The 15515-nt window shown below is 50.7% G+C and overlaps 1 protein-coding gene across 2 annotated transcripts in view; it reads left to right on the forward strand.

The window, feature by feature from the left end:
* Positions 1-15499, forward strand: part of SH3GL1 (SH3 domain containing GRB2 like 1, endophilin A2) — a 47441-nt gene extending 31942 nt beyond the window's left edge. The window contains exons 4-10 of one of the 2 annotated variants that reach the window (XM_024207245.2): positions 490-633; positions 2939-3072; positions 4418-4576; positions 5210-5313; positions 8654-8778; positions 9303-9356; positions 12366-15499. In XM_024207245.2, the coding sequence (XP_024063013.1) occupies positions 490-633; positions 2939-3072; positions 4418-4576; positions 5210-5313; positions 8654-8778; positions 9303-9356; positions 12366-12562 (917 nt within the window). In that variant the 3' untranslated portion in view covers positions 12563-15499. The remainder of the gene's footprint in view (positions 1-489; positions 634-2938; positions 3073-4417; positions 4577-5209; positions 5314-8653; positions 8779-9302; positions 9357-12365) is intronic. The other variant, XM_024207246.2, reaches the window with a different exon arrangement.
* Positions 15500-15515: the final 16 nt, after the last annotated feature.

A 15515-nucleotide genomic window follows, 5' to 3' on the forward strand; every position in this document is an offset into this window, starting at 1 on the left:
CCTACGTCCTTGTGACGTTTTCTCTGAGCCCAGAACACCAGATTGACTGTCAAATAGTCACCCATGTCCTTTGGGTTCGAGATGCAGCAGACGGGCTGCTGACGCTGGGGTGTTTAGGAATGGAGTTGTCTCCTGTGAGGTGGGAGGCGAGTATGTCACGGTCATTCCTGGAGCCTGACTGCCTCCCTGCTAGAGTCCAGTCAGTCTCATTGAGTCCAGCACACTAGGGTTTAACTAGAACTGCAGGAGAGCCGGTGAACTTCTCTTTAGACCTTGTTGGCGAGCTCTGAACTATTTTCTGTTTGCTATCTTGGAAGGGGCCATTTTTTAGAGCCAGCGATATTTCTGGGAGGCTAAAAGACAATAAGCTTTCTTGGCCAGTGGAGTAACTTTAAAAAAAAAAAAAAAAAAAAAACGCTGGCAAACAGTCACTGCTTGCTGGCAAGTCCACTGATTGCAAACACAGATGGGGCTGTCTCTTTGTGCCAGCTTCCAGAGCCAAGCTAACGATGCTCAACACGATGTCGAAGATCCGAGGGCAGGTGAAAAACCCCGGCTATCCGCAGTCGGAAGGGCTCCTGGGGGAGAGCATGATCCGGTATGGGAAGGAGTTGGGCGACGAATCCAATTTCGGTGAGTGCTCCCTGAAGTGTCCCATTGGGCCGGCCAGCTGATAGGAAGTAAATTCCTGTTACTGGGTTTCCTTAAATCTTACTGTAAATCACTGACCTGGTCACATGACTCAAGTGGAGAAAAAAAGGAAACTGACCTTTCCTAATATGCAGATAGGGAAATGACATTTCCCTGGCGTCAGGAGTGGGATTAGGGGATGGCAAAAGCTCCTCTTAAAGAAGTGGTGTATGCAAACTGAGCTCCTGATATGCCTTGTTGGACCCTTAACCCTGCCCCCAGCCGTCTTTCTGCTACTTTAATCTGCTTTTCAAGTGTCTTTTGAAGTCCTAGCCGCTGCCTCTAGCGACCCAGACAAGCCCTTGGTCAGTGCTGTGGAGCGGATGCATCTACAGAAAAGTGAGCTGGAGTCTAGACTGTCTCACAGCCGACAGTTCTACGGATGATCTGAGGTTTGGCCCTGACCTTGCACAGAGCTGAGCACCCTCTGCTCCCAACACCTCATGGGAAGTGCTCAGTACAGTGCAGGATCAGACCAAGTTTTGTATTTCTGGGGCTCCCCAGTGCGCTGGATGTGTCAGAAATGAGCATTAATAGTACTGATATAACTCACTGTAGCCACTTCTGCAGCTCCCACCATTGCAATGAGTGCCTTGCATTCAGTCACAATCCTCTCCACACCCCTATAAGCACTAGCCCCATTTTACAAGAGGGGCACGGAGCATTTAACCGACTTGCCCAAGGTCAGGCAGGGAGTCTGGCAGAGCAGGGACTAGAACAGAGAACTTCGAAGTCCCAGGCAACTACCTCATCTGCTAAACCGTCTTTGGTTTTTAAAACCTCCGGGAGAACTCTGCATCTAGGAGAAACCACCTTCTGACTCAAACTGAGCAAATTTGACATGGAAAGTAGCGAGGGAAGAGATCAAGAGCCCTACAATGCAATTTTAACTGCAACTGGACTCTGAGGGGGCCACAGCCAAAAATCTTCCCGTGTGGTACTGCCTCATTCCCATGAAGCAAATCCTGTGTGACTTGTGGGGATGTGGGGGCGGAGAAATGAAGCCATTTGATGACAGCAGTATTAATCCACCAAAACATTGCAGCTTTCCCATGTGGCTGGAGTCAGGACAGCTTACAGCTGTGTGATCACATCATAATGTGGGGCGGAACGTTCCCTGATCTGGAAGATTAAACAGTTAGGTTTTTTGGGGGAGTGGCTGTACTCCAGTGATTCCCTGGCTAGCTTTCTCCTTGGCTGGAGGAGACATTGCTGCAAAACAGGATCTGAAAGGACCCTACAAAACATGGCTACCTTAAACAGCCTCTCCTTTATAGGGACACCATCAGGTTTAAAAGTGTATGTTTTAATAACGCAGCCTTCCCTGTGTTGTGGTATCTTGGGTTATATTAACACTGAAAGAACTTTTTAAAAATTGACTTTTTGCACGTTTTTTTTTCGCTGGGGCAGTGAAAATAGATTCACTTTATTTATGGTAAATTTCACTTTCACATTCTCTTGCCCTAGCCCGGTGCTGAAATGCTTGGGTTGCAAACACTGCAGGAGATACTTTATTAGTTCATAATTGTTTCCATTGGAAATTAAAAAAATAAATCTCAGAAGCATTTCTGTTCATCTTACATTATTAGCTTGTCAGATTTTAGACTCCCTGGCAGGGGAAGGGCCATAGGAAAAACTGAAAATAGAAGGGTTTTGTGCAAACATATTTTTCTTCATTTTTTTCATTTATGCTTAGATAGTTAACTCAGATCTATTACTTGTTAGGTTCAATTTACACCCAAAATTAAAGATCCTATAAAATATCTTGGGTTGCTGCCAACATCTGGGGAAATTTTATTTTAAAAATGGATCAAAATGCCCTGAGACTAATCCTAAGACTTACTGGGTCCACTATAGCATTTTCCCTTTCTGTAGCACCTTGCATCAGAGAGTTCCAACCGTTTTCTATAGACACTCCTTCAGGTGAGGAACATGGGGCACAGAAAAGTGAAATTAGTTGCCAGAGATCACGTAATCGGTCTCAGAACTGGAAATGGAAGCTAGGAGTCCCAATTCCACACCACCTGCTCTAACCACTAGGTCGTGCTCCCTCCCTGCCATGCTACTCCAGTTGATCCAAATGAGAACTTGTGGGTGTTTGATACATGGCTGGGGCTTGTGCATGCTGAGTGTCTCAGCAGAGCGGCTCTCCATGCAGCTGCCACAGAATCCGGCTTTAACTGGCTGGCTCTTTTTTTTTTTCTTCTCTATCCCCCTCTCTCTTTTTCCTTTCTTCTCTCACGTGAAGGTGACGCACTTCTTGATGCTGGTGAAGCTATGAAACGATTGGCTGAAGTGAAAGACTCGCTGGATATTGAAGTCAAACAGAACTTTATCGATCCTCTCCAGAACCTGTGCGACAAAGACCTGAAAGAGATCCAGGTAACTCGGAAGATTTTTCTCCTTTTCCCCCTTCTCTTTCAGACTCTGGCCTCTTCAGGTTTTTAGCACCTGCTCTAATGACCGGTATCGCTGCAGGAGCCGAAGTAGACTGCGCAGCATCTGGTTTTGTCACCCTGCGTTTTGCATGCTTTCTCCGTGTTTCCTTTGGCTCCACTAGCATTTTCTTCTGGTGTGTTTAACATCCCCTGCCACCGCCGCTGCTGTTCCTTAACCAGCCCATGACAGGGGATGTTTCTTGCAACCATTTCCAGATTTATTCACTCACGCTCTAAGCTACCTTCATAATGTACTTTAGATCTCCCGACTTGTGTTGTGTAGCTGCAGGTACTTGGATCGTTTGCATTGTGGATTCCTGAGACTGACACACGGGGACATTGCCTTGCGTGCATTTTATAAGCCATTGATCAGCTTTCAGTTCCAGTGTCCCAATATCCTGAAACGTAGATCTAGGGCTGCATCTCTCTCTCTCTTGCTCACCTACGTATCATGAGAAGCCCAGAAACAACCCCCCAAGCATGCTTTATCATAGCAGCTGTCCCCACTGAGGAGGTCTGCTCACAGCTAGCCAGCACCTTCCTCGCATTCACAAGAGACAAGGCTCTTGAACATCACAAGGTTTTGCAGTGGGAACCATTGAAACCTATATCAAACCAGTCAAAATCTACTGAGAACAGGTTCTCGCTTACAATGTGACCTATATGAACTGACTCCCGAACGAGCAATATAACAGATTTACTGAGCACTTGTTAGGTGCCGTACAGACACATTGAGACAGACGTGATCCCCATCTGCTTTCAGTCTCAGAAGAGATGTGACAAGCCCAGGGCTTATAACCAAAGTGTTGCGTCTAAAGACTCTTGATTGCCCAGCGGAAAACCGAAGGCAAGAGGCCAGCTGTACAGTTCTCCTTTAAAAGTGATTTATGGCTAGCAGACCCATGCTGAACTGCGGCAGTTTGGTTCCCCTCCAGTTTAGGAACAGAAGGGGGGAAAAATGTACCTTCTTGCCAACTTCTTTATGGCTGTTTCCAAACAATGAAAAAGAAACTGTAGTCACAGCAATCATAAATCCTCTGCTGAACTGGATTCAAGTAGTTTCCTCATCCCCCGCACTGCTCTTCATTCCTGACCAGCGTCCCCTGTGGAGCATTGCGCCCTGGGGCCTGTAGTCTGCGGGGAGCCTGTCTGAAGGTGATGCCAGCCATGACCTATTCTGGGTGGTGGGAGGCTGGGTTGTTGGGTTTTTGCTGTGTTCATTGGGGAAAAGTTTGGGTGGCCCCGGCCCGTGGTTTTAGTTTAACCGCTCATAACCCTTCCCTCCCAAGCATCATCTTAAGAAGCTGGAGGGGAGGCGCCTGGACTTTGACTACAAGAAGAAACGTCAGGGGAAGATCCCGGACGAGGAGCTCCGCCAGGCCCTGGAGAAATTTGAAGAGTCCAAGGAAATAGCTGAGACTAGTATGCACAACCTTCTGGAGACGGACGTGAGTGTCCCCTAGAGTTCGCTGCTCTCTTCGCTCGTCTGCGCGCTGCTGGAGTGCTGCCTGAGCCGCAGTACTCCTGTATGTGCGTCTGGGGCACCAGGGGGCTGTGTGCTTTTATTCGGGGGCAGGGGAGAGTGTCTGGTGCTCTAATGCTCATAAAAAAGGACACTGAAATCTACTGTCATGCCTCTGCCAATGGGCCCCTGTTGTGATCCTGCACCCCCTCCCCCCGATATTTCCATTCTGGGACCCTCCCAAACAGCTTTGCAAATGCCCTTCAGTCCTGACCCCGTAGCCCCCTCCCTGCTGATGCCAGTCCAGGGCTGAGACTGATAATTATATGAATGAGGCAGTGTGTTTGGACATGTTTGGTCAGGACACGGCTCATTCAGTCATGATGCAAAATGTCAGCTAAACCCGTGTCCTCCGAGGTGCCAAGCTATCAGCCACTGTCTCGCTGAGCCTTAGCGAATGACTGAACTTTAAGGTCCCTAATTCTAAGACTTCTCACTGCATGTAAATTTCAAGCTGGTTTTTGCACGTTTCCCAGTGTGCTTAAGCCCCCAGTGGAGCAATAGAAGTCTCCCGTAGTAGCCTGTGATAGCCACTCATCGCAGTTTATGACCCTTTCAGATTGAGCAAGTGAGCCAACTCTCAGCCCTGGTGGATGCCCAGGTCGATTACCACAGACAAGCAGTGCAGATCCTGGATGAGCTCGCAGAGAAACTCAAACGCAGGTGAGGCTTCCTAGGGCCGCTGCGGATCCTGCAGGAGGAGAGAAGCGTGGCGGAAACTGTAACTTGGGAGCTTGGGGGCAGAAAATATCTGGCTCCTTCCTCCGCGGTTTATTCCCTGGCATTAGAAGCTGTAGGAGCCTTTGAGGGTAGCTTTATCTCTGCATCGCTTAGACTTTCATGGGGAGGGATTGTGTCTGCATGATCAGTTTTCTACAAAAGGTACTTTTTGGCATCTGCTGTGAAACCTCTCTGCATTCTCCGTGGGTTAAATAGTTTCTTGCTGCTTTTGGCCATCTCTGGATCCAAACATAAATGCTCACAATGAAATGGAAGATGCAAGTTGATTCCTCCTTGAGCTGGGGGGCAGGGCAGAGTGCACACCGAATCCTGTATTCATGTCAATGATTGCAGCTCCTAACAGGCCGCTGGTGTTGGATGTAGGAGTTGTGGCCAGAACGCTGTTGGCATTTCTGATTTGATTCTGTTTCGACTCAGTAAACTCTACCTCCTCCACTGTCAAGAAGATGAACTAGCATTATGCTAATACCTTTGAATTAGCCCCTTCTGGCTTCCCTTGCCATCTGAATGTCTGGCTCAGTGTCTGATTTATTACAGGAGCATCCAAAGGCCCTGATCTGGATCAGGGCCCCATTGTCCTATGTACTGGCCCACATGGTTGGACAAGGTCTCTGCTCTAAAGCCCTTGTGATCTGTTTAAAGAAGGGACACAAGCAGGCGGCGGAAAGGTGGAGAGAAGGAGGGTAACAGTAATAACAGGGTGGTGACAGCCACTAAAATAAAGCACAATTCCGCAAGGCAGAGATGATGGATCTCGGTGATTCCTTGTTTTTCAGCAAACTCTTGCTCTATCCTCCGTATACATCTTGGTAAACTGTGCTGCAAACATACGACTTCCATATGTCCCCTGGAATGTTTTAGATGGAACCCTGGAGCACACTCTTGTAAATGGAATACAGATTAGTGTCTGGTGTGGAGGAGTAGGAGGAAATGCATTCCCAAAGTGATTCTGCACTGGGGCTCGGAGGCATCCTGGCCTGGGGTGTGGAATCTTGACGGTGGCTGTTAGAAGCAAGAAGCTTTAGAATTAATATCAGCCAGCCATCAGGATCTTCGTACAAGGAGCTAATTCTGCAATCCGCCTTCTGTTACCAGCTTTTTCCTTTAACCCTCATGTAACTTTATTCACACTCCCGTCACATGCACCTTCTCTTCAAACGAGGTGTTAAAAGAGTCTGTCCCTGTGTGTTGTTCAAATGTGTTTGGATTCCTAGGCATACTTGTTAGGCTGCTCTGCTGGAGGGACTGAGTCACGAAGAGAGACTGAAAGAACTAAGTATGTGTAGCTTTGCCACACTGGGAGGCAGTGTGGTCTAATGGTTAGAGCCCCTGGACAAAGTCTCAGGAGACCTGGGTTCTATTCCTGGCTCTGCCGCCACCATGCTGCATTGTCTTGGGCAAGTCACTCCCCCCGTGCCTCAGTTTCCCCATCTGTAAAATGGAGGTAATGATACTGACCTCCTTTATAAAGCACGTGGAGATCTGCAGATGGAATGTGCTAGATAAGAGCTAGGGGCTTGTGCTGAGCTGCCTGCTAGGGTATCTCCCCCTAGCCATGTTCCCCAGAAATCCTGCAAAGTAGTGTGACTAGACTCCATCTATTACTACCTTGTGTTTGAGTTCCTCCTTCATGCATGCGCCAAGTAGTCTCTGGTTTAAATTAATATGGGCCGGAGTTGGGATTATCCTGGAAAGTTAGGGAATGCAAACTACTGCAACAGTGGCCTCTGCTGGCCAAAGAGTAATAATGCTCTGAAAGGAGATTTCCTTTAAAGCAAGAGTAGTGGGAATTTGCCCTCGCTGCCTGAGAGAGGTAACTGGGGAACCTTCTCCAGGGCAAAAGCAGACGCCTGCATGGGGGGAAATGGTGAAAAGAAAACCAGTCAGTCATGCTGTGGGACTCAATTGACAGTTTTCATGCCGGTCACTCTGGGGAACTGGATTCCACAACCAATCTGGTCTGCCCAGATGAGGCTGAGGAAGGAGCAAGGCAGAGGGGAGAGAACTGAATTACGTGCAACTCATCTAGACGCTACGGGGGTTGCAAGGCCTTGTTGTGTAGCATATAACCCCTCTTCCCCCAGCCAGTACACAGACTGTGTGTGAATCTTTGTGGTTAGAAGAGACCTGCACACAAACCTCAGCCTCTCGGAACCCTTCGCTGTATCTGCTTGGGTGGAGACGGTAGCTCTGTAGCCTCTTCCCGAAGGAAGGGACCACTCTTTTCAGACAGTGATCCCACACATGGCATCCTCCAAAAGTGGGGGGGGGGGAATATGGAGACTCATGAGTTTAACTTTCGTCCCTGCTGCAAAATGACTGATGCCTTCTTCTACCCCAGGGGTTCTCAAACTGGGGGTCGGGACCCCTCAGGGGGTTGTGAGGTTATTATTACATGAGGGGTCGCAAGCTGTCAGCTTCCACCCCAAACCCTGCTTTGCCTCCAGCATTTATAATGGTGTTAAATATATTAAGTGTTTTTCATTTATAAGGGGGGGTCGCACTCAGAGGCTTGGTATGTGAAAGGGGTCATCAGTGCAAAGTCTGAGAACCCCTGTTCTACCCCATCTCTTCCAATAAATCTCTCCTGGGATGGGACCTTTTCCTTCTCGGTATGAAATTCTGCAGCATGGTTCAAACCCTTTATTCCTTATGGAACTGCTGAATCAGGTGCTTGGGGATATTGGTGTCTATAGGGTTGATTCCTAATGCCTTGTTTTTGATCTACTGCCGTACCCCTTGACCTGCCATGGCTGAGGTGTGGGTGACACAAGAAGAACATTCAGAGCTTCATGAGTTAATTTCTGTGGCGTGAGCGATGTTGTCGAACCTCCCGGGATCTATGTAGGACGTAGACAAATCTGGGTCTGAAATAGTGATAGTGACAGTCTGACACTTCCATCTGCGTGGGCACAACTGTGGTAGGGGATATTCAGCTTTCATCCCACCTGTCCAGGGGGTGATGTGTGAATGGGACAGGAGAGATGGTTGTGTGTATTAACCTCAGCAGTGTGCTAGGTGAGATGGTACGGTCCCTGCTCTGAAGAGTTTATCATACAAGGTGGGATCCTAACGAGGTATTTCCTTTGAAATCAGGGTGAGGGCATCACAGTCTCTGGCCAGACCCCTTACTATATTTGGGGCCTGAGCCAGTTCCCACTGACCAATGGAAACACGGCCAGGGGAGCGGGATGAGTTGGCTGTTGCTGCTCGAGTGACGCAGCTTCGCTCTAACTTCACCCTGTCTCTGTTGCCTCCTCAGAATGAAGGAGGCCTCTTCACGCCCCAAGCGGGAGTACAAACCTAAACCCAGAGAGACGTACGATTTTGGAGACGCCGACCAATCCAACGGAGGCTTTTCTTGCAACCCCACCCCCAAAGTCTCAGGTAAAGATGTCACAGGTGTGCTGTCCACGCCGTCACAGGTGCTTTGTAGGCACTGGCATAGCAAGCGGCACTGGGAATGGAGGGGATTCATTCTCTCAGAGGAGACGAGAATGTTCCTGTGCCGGACGTGCCGCAGACGGCCCAGGAGGTGGCAGAAATGTTTAAAAGCAGAGGCCCTCTGCTATCATGGCCCACACATCCTCCCTATTCTTGGCTTTGGCACTGGTGCCAGTGGGACCATTTTCAGCCAGTGATGGCTGGCTGCCTCTCTGTTCTGACTCTGGAGTGGCCCACCTCACTTAGAGACCTGTGGTGTCATCTAATCGTGGTCTCGGAGAGGTGGATAGGAGAAATCATGTGTCGTCCTTCCCCCCCTGCACACACCAGCCCCTGTAATTTCCCTAACTCAGGATGTAGGATACCATATCCCTCCCCACTAACAGACCCCTCCCTTTTGGGCTGTACCAAGGGATTCTTTTTTACATATATTGGTTTTAAGCATGTCTCTTTTTATTTGGAAGCAGCTTCCTCCTCTTTTCGATCCGACAAGCCATCCCGGACCCCCAGCAGGAGTATTTGTGAGTTCCCTCCCACACACGCTGCATGCAGTGTGGCCTCCCTCTCTCTTTCTCTCTCTCTCTCCTCACTCCTGCGCTCACATAAGCTGCCATTTCGAGCCACTAACACTTTGTCCACCAAATAACTCATTCTGGTTTTAGTCTGTCCACTAAAAACCTTTGAACTAATTCTGCCCTTGCTGACTGCTGCACAGCCAATTGACTTGGGTTGTAACCGAAGGAAAGATTTGGGCCCTTGTCTATTTCATTTTTATGGACAAAATGCCTGGAGTTCCCCCCCACCTGGCTGCATTGGAAGGAAACATTTATTTTGTGGCCTTTCTTTCCCCTCTTCCTCCGCCAGCGCGCCCACCCCATTTTGTCCATAGAAATTTTTCTGGCCATAAAGGAAATCTTACATACGTGTTTGAAAACAAGTTGCTGTTACATATGATCCATCCAGCAAATACGCTGTCTCCTTCTTTCACTCCTCCTGGAGCTGTCGCAGTCACGCCAACACAGCCAGAGGCCAGGTAGAAAGCAAGGAGCACTTGGGCATGCCGTGAAAGTTTTGTAGGATAAGGGAGAAGTGGGAGAACTGTGTGGGGCTCAGCGTGGATCTGTTGAGGGGTTTCTGCAGTTACTTTCCCGGGTGATGGGAGGTCCAGGCAGGAAGTGGTGATACTGAGCAAGAGACAGAACAGGGAGAAGATCAGGTCTTGCATTTCCCTTTGGGGAGGGGAAGGGTCAAGCAGATCTGTTTGGGGAGGTGCTGGAGTGGTTCTTGAACTTGGGCGTACAGTTCAGACAGGAGAGTAGGGATGGAGTGCCTCTGCTTTTGGAAGGGGTGGTCTGGGATACTGGGGGGGAAAAAATGAGGGGGCCAGCATCGAAATGCTGATAGGGAGTAGCCTTGCGTGAGGGTTGTCAGTTCAGAGCCCCATGTTGGGGAGGGAGAGGACAGGGTACTGACCCATGCTGTTCGCTTCAGTGTGTGGGGCTGAGCTGTGTTGCCCCCGTGTTTTGCCTGTGGGGAAACCTTTGCAGCTGGGACATGCGGAGTGAATTTGGAAAGTCTCTTCTGAAAAATAAACCTGCTGCTGCCTGTGGTGTTTCCTGCCTCCTCTCCCTGGTGTCGGGTTGTTCCTGGCTTTTAATATCCAACTACCTGGGGCGGCCCTGGCCACCCCATCCGTTTAGAAAATCCATTGAACAGCTGCAAGTTCCCAAGTGTTGAGTGGGAAGTGGGGCGACGGAGATGTTGTGTTCTCCTCTCTCGGATTCCACTTGCTGGGTTACTTGGGCCCTTGTAGTGCAGTGGGAGCCCGGGCCAGTCTAGGAGACCCTACAACAACGCAGCTCACGCAGCCCGCTCCTGGAAAGGTTCCCGCGGGTAAACGCTGGACTCCAGGTGACGCGCTTGAGACACGGATTCTGAAAGCCTTCTCGTTTTTTCCTCCTGATGTTAGCGAGTTTGGCCAAATGCCCCCGATTCCCGTTCCTTGTGTATGGGGAAGGAGGGGCTTGTGGCTGAAGCACACGACTGAAAATCAGGGGATCTGGGCTCTACTCCCAGCTCTGCCAAAGAAAAGTTTGTGGCCTTGGACAAGTCCCTTGTGCCTCACTCTCCCCATCTGCTGCTTTTGAAGACCCGATAAGAAGCGCTGCACAAATGTGAAGCCCCTTGGAGAGGCTGCTCCTCTGCGGGGCAGGAGGGGGGTTTGTCCATCCAGCCCAAACTGCCCTAGGATGTGTATTTACTCTAGCAGAAGCGTTGGGAGGAAGAGGCTCTGGGAACTGAATAGGATGGTAGTGGGGACACATCTCACCTGTATTTGAAACTGCAACTTCCCCTGCCCTCCGCTTGTCTGGCGGTAGCCTCAGCACAGACACCAAGGCCTGACTGGGTTGAGAGACGAAACTCCCCTCTCACCCAGAGGAGGGCCTCTGTCTTGGAGTTGATGCATATAGATGGGGTGGAGCAGGGTAGAGGGGGCACTTTAACTACTGTCATCCATGCTGGATCTGTTCGACTAAACCGAGGATTGTGCTCTCCAGGGCTGTTCACCAGGGCACTAAAGTTCACCTTAAAATTAGGGGTGGAAAATTGGTCTGTGGGAGAAGGGGAGGGGGCGAGTTTATCACAGAAGCTGCTCCATGATCTGGCTTCACACGCCAAGATTTGAAGAGTCACTGGTGATGTTTGGGTGCCCCACTTGACACACCTTTAAAGGAGCCTGATTTTCAGAGGGACAAGTGCTTGGCACTTTCTGCAAATCAGGCCCCTTGATGGTGTTTCCAGGTGAGCACTGAACGACAGAGGCACCCAAAATCGCTAGCCACAGGCTCCATATTCTCTCCGTTACCATCCAGTATTGAGTCTAACCCAGTCACCAACTAACAGATTCACTGACCGTTGGTTTCCCCACGGTGATCGTTAAAGTAGTAACACTCTCACTTCTGACTTGAAGGAAAACTGCCTCACTTCTCTCCCTTTCCCAGCGGGGATCATTCTGGCTGGAGTTTAACCGTCTTCATTGACTAACTGGAGCTAGTGGAGAGCAGCAGGCAGGCTCAGGGGGCTGGAGGGACTGACTAAGAAGGGATAGATCAGGAAGGCAGAGAAGCAGACAGGCTAAGGGAGGTTGGTGAGGCTACAGCTTGGGGTTAACTCCCTTCAAGGAGGGAGAAGTAACTTAGCGTGGTGCATGGGATAGCAGGAGGAAAAGGAAAACCTGGGCTGTGCTGTGGGATAGCCACCAGGGGGAGGGTGGGAGCCCATTGCTTGGCAGGAGGGAAGAGTGGGCCCTGGCAGGGAGGTGGGAGCCGAGTATGGCTCTTGGATCTAACTTTTGCCCAAATATTCAGTGCTGCAGCGAATAGGAAACCCCGCAAATGTGCTCGGTGGTGACCAGATTGCTCTGGGGTAAGGGAGTCCCAGGGGGTGAGGCTGCCCGGTGAGGCCTGATTTGTCTGAGCTGTCTTGGTCTGCGGGCCGGGCTCACCTCGGCTCTGCCTGTCTCTTTGCAGCTCACCTGGACCAGCCCTGCTGCAAGGCGCTCTATGACTTTGAACCCGAAAACGACGGCGAGCTGGGCTTTAGGGAGGGTGACATCATCACGCTGACCAATCAGATTGACGAAAACTGGTATGAGGGCATGATCAACGGCCAGTCTGGGTTCTTCCCGCTCAACTACGTGGAAGTGCTGGTCCCGCTACCTCAGTGAAACTGCATCTCCTCCCCCCCCCCTCCTCCCCCACCAGATACAAACTCACGGCGGGGCGAGCCCTGCTCTTCTCCTGCATTCCATTTTGTAACTCAACACTAGGCTTCTTCTGCGGGGCGGGGCTGTGAGAACGGGGTGGTGTTCGCTCTGTCCAGGCGCTGGAGCGGTGTAAGGGTAGCAGCGGGGAACAAGCCCCAAGGGCTGGGCAGCCCCATTCAAGTTCTTCCTTCTGGGCCTTGAACTAGGTACTTTCAACCCCACCAGGCTCCTCCCACTTTGTACAATAAGCCAAGTCGAGCATCTCCTCGGTTGTCATTGTCTTTTTTGGGGAAAGCAGGTGAAGCGGGTCAGCCACGCTGGAGAGCCTGTGAACGTGAGTGCACCGGGTGTCCTACCCGCTGGCAAGCGCGAGGGGGCCCATGCAGGGCTGAGCACTGGGCAAGTCCAGTGAGAACCACCCGTGTGTTTTGGGAGGGGGAGAGAAACGGGACACACAGCCTGTTCTAGGCGGGGTTCTAGACATCCAAGGGCAAGAAAAATACCTTACACAGCTTCGCTTGGGTGGGGTTGGCTTCTACTGAACACTACCAGCCCCCTCTCTCTCCTTGTAGGAGAAGGGCACATCAGTGAGGGGTGAAGTTCAGACACTGACCCGTCCTTCCTGTTTGCCCACAGTTCACACCTATCATAACACTGAAGCTGGGTGCTACGGGGGCCATGATGGATCAAATTTCTCTATGCTGCTGAGGGAGGCAGAAGCATGGCTGCTTCGTGTCCTGCTGCCTTTGTGGGCCTCTCCCGCTCCCCCATCTTGCTCCTGTATAAGGACAGGGCTTAGCTGAGGGATTGTATTTGAGTAACACTACTAAGCAGCTTGAAAACACTAAATATCCCCCTTGTTGTCACCCCTCGCTTCCACCTCTTGCTTTCTGTGCACTCAGCTTTGTGTTGGGTTGTGTACCTCCTCCAAGGCCAGGGTCAGCCCACAGTGTCTCTGGCCTCTGCGCTGTTCCATGGCCACCGGCCTTGAGATTCCACCTCTGACCACAGAAGAGTGGTTTGAACTGGGAGAGATGAAGTGGTTCTGCTGCCTCCCCTTGGAAGAGGCTGGTTTGGCCCGGAAGGACTGTACCAGCAGCTCTTGTATGGCGTTGGGCGTGGGATAATGCCTTAGTCAAATGATGACTAAGGCCCTATTGCCAGTAGATGAGAGAGGTCACGGGAAGGCAGTTACTTAGCCATAGTGCACTGGCACAAACCAACATGCCCTTCTCTTCCTCTCTTGCTCCATGTTCAAGTGTTTTTCCCATCCCATGAAAGCTCTAGAAATCTCGGTAAGGCTGAGGCCAAGGTGAAACTGCCTGGCCTGATCTAGTCTAATCTTTATGTGCCTTCCCCAGCTCCCTTCACCCCTGGCTCTTTGGACCCTTAGGAGCTACTTGGCTTGGTGTGATGGGAGAAGGCCTTGTTGTGTTCCTAGACCTTCTAACTCAGGGCCTGTTGTTTTATTTCCCGGAAAGGAGGTCCAGGGGGAAGCCGTGGGCACTCCTCTTTTCATGCCCTTTATTAGGACCGGTCCTTGCAATACTTCTCTCCTGCCTGATGCCCAGCAGCTCTGTTCCAGCAGGGGTGATGATCTGTTCCCTGAGCAGGTGGCGAGAAGCAGCCGCTTGGCAGGGGGACCTGGTATTTAGGCAGAATGTGAGGTGGTATCTACTGGGGCCTGGCGTTGTCTGTTTGTTTAGGTGGAATCACGAGGGAACTCTCTTCTGCCCCTCAGTATGTAAATATGCTTCCATCTCAGCATCCATCCTGTTGCTGGCAATGGGACAAAGCGCAACCCCTGAGGGGCATCGGTGGCTCCTGTAGCTGCCCCACTTCTCCCAGCTGCGTCCAGCATAGATGGGCTCGAAGCTCTGCCTAGAGAGAACCCCTCTCCCCCGTGGAGCTGCTCTGAGGTTTACTGCACTTTCTCTGAACCGCAGCACAAGGGAGATGCTGCTTCCAAGGGCAACCCGCAGGGGGTGTCTAAAGCCACATCTTGCAGAACGTACCTACCCCGCTTTCCTTAGCCCCACCTTTGCTGAGAGGGAGCTGAAGCACAAGGGACCGAAGCTGGTGACGGGTGCTCCCGCAGTGCCACCGTTGCAGCCAAGACATTTGTGCCCACAGCCCACCACATCCCCCTCAAACCAGGGCTTGGTGCCTTCCTGCCCTTAGCAAGGCCCGGCACAACCCAGCTGCAACACTGGCCCTTTGGCTCTTCTGACATCAGCCCCAGCCTTGCTTCAGTGTCTGTATTTTTTTAATAGCAAACAAATCTCTGCTAGCAGGTGGGGGGTTTGGGCCTGTCGCTATGTAATCGTCTCATGACGCCGTGCTTTCCTCTATCTTTTTTGCTAGCCGGATTCGGTGTCCTGTTACATATACAAACAGAACCTTTTTAACTTTTTTAACCATGCATGTCGCTGTACGTTTATTACTCTCGTCAATATTGTCGCTCGCCCAACTCCCAGCCGAGGCCAAGACTTGCAGGCGCTTTATTCAGAGCTGGCTCATACAGCCGCCCAGGCTCCCTGTTGGTGCAGCTGGTAGCCTTGAGGGGCCCAATCCTGCTTCCACTAAGCCAACAGGAGCAGGGACCAGCCTCAGGGTTGGAGCTGCTGGGCAGACTCAGTTCCCCCATATTGGTTATGGCGGACCTGCCGTAAGAGCTGGTTAGTATTTTTTGAGGTCGTAGCTTCTAACGTTCTCCTTTGAAACCCGTGGCCTGGCCGATTCGTGTCTTTGGTATGGTCCAGCGAACAGTCAGTTGGATTGAAATAAGTCTTTTAGTTGGGACAATTTAATAGAACTTTTGTTATGGTTCCTCCTGGTTTTAGGGGGGAAAACCCACACAGCTTGACTTGTAATCTCTAAATAAAAGTATTAAATGTTTTCTTTCTAAAGCGTG

This window comes from Terrapene carolina, unplaced genomic scaffold, assembly GCF_002925995.2.
Source record: "Terrapene carolina triunguis isolate 2854851 unplaced genomic scaffold, T_m_triunguis-2.0 Scaffold194, whole genome shotgun sequence".
Taxonomy (NCBI): Eukaryota; Metazoa; Chordata; order Testudines; family Emydidae; genus Terrapene; species Terrapene triunguis.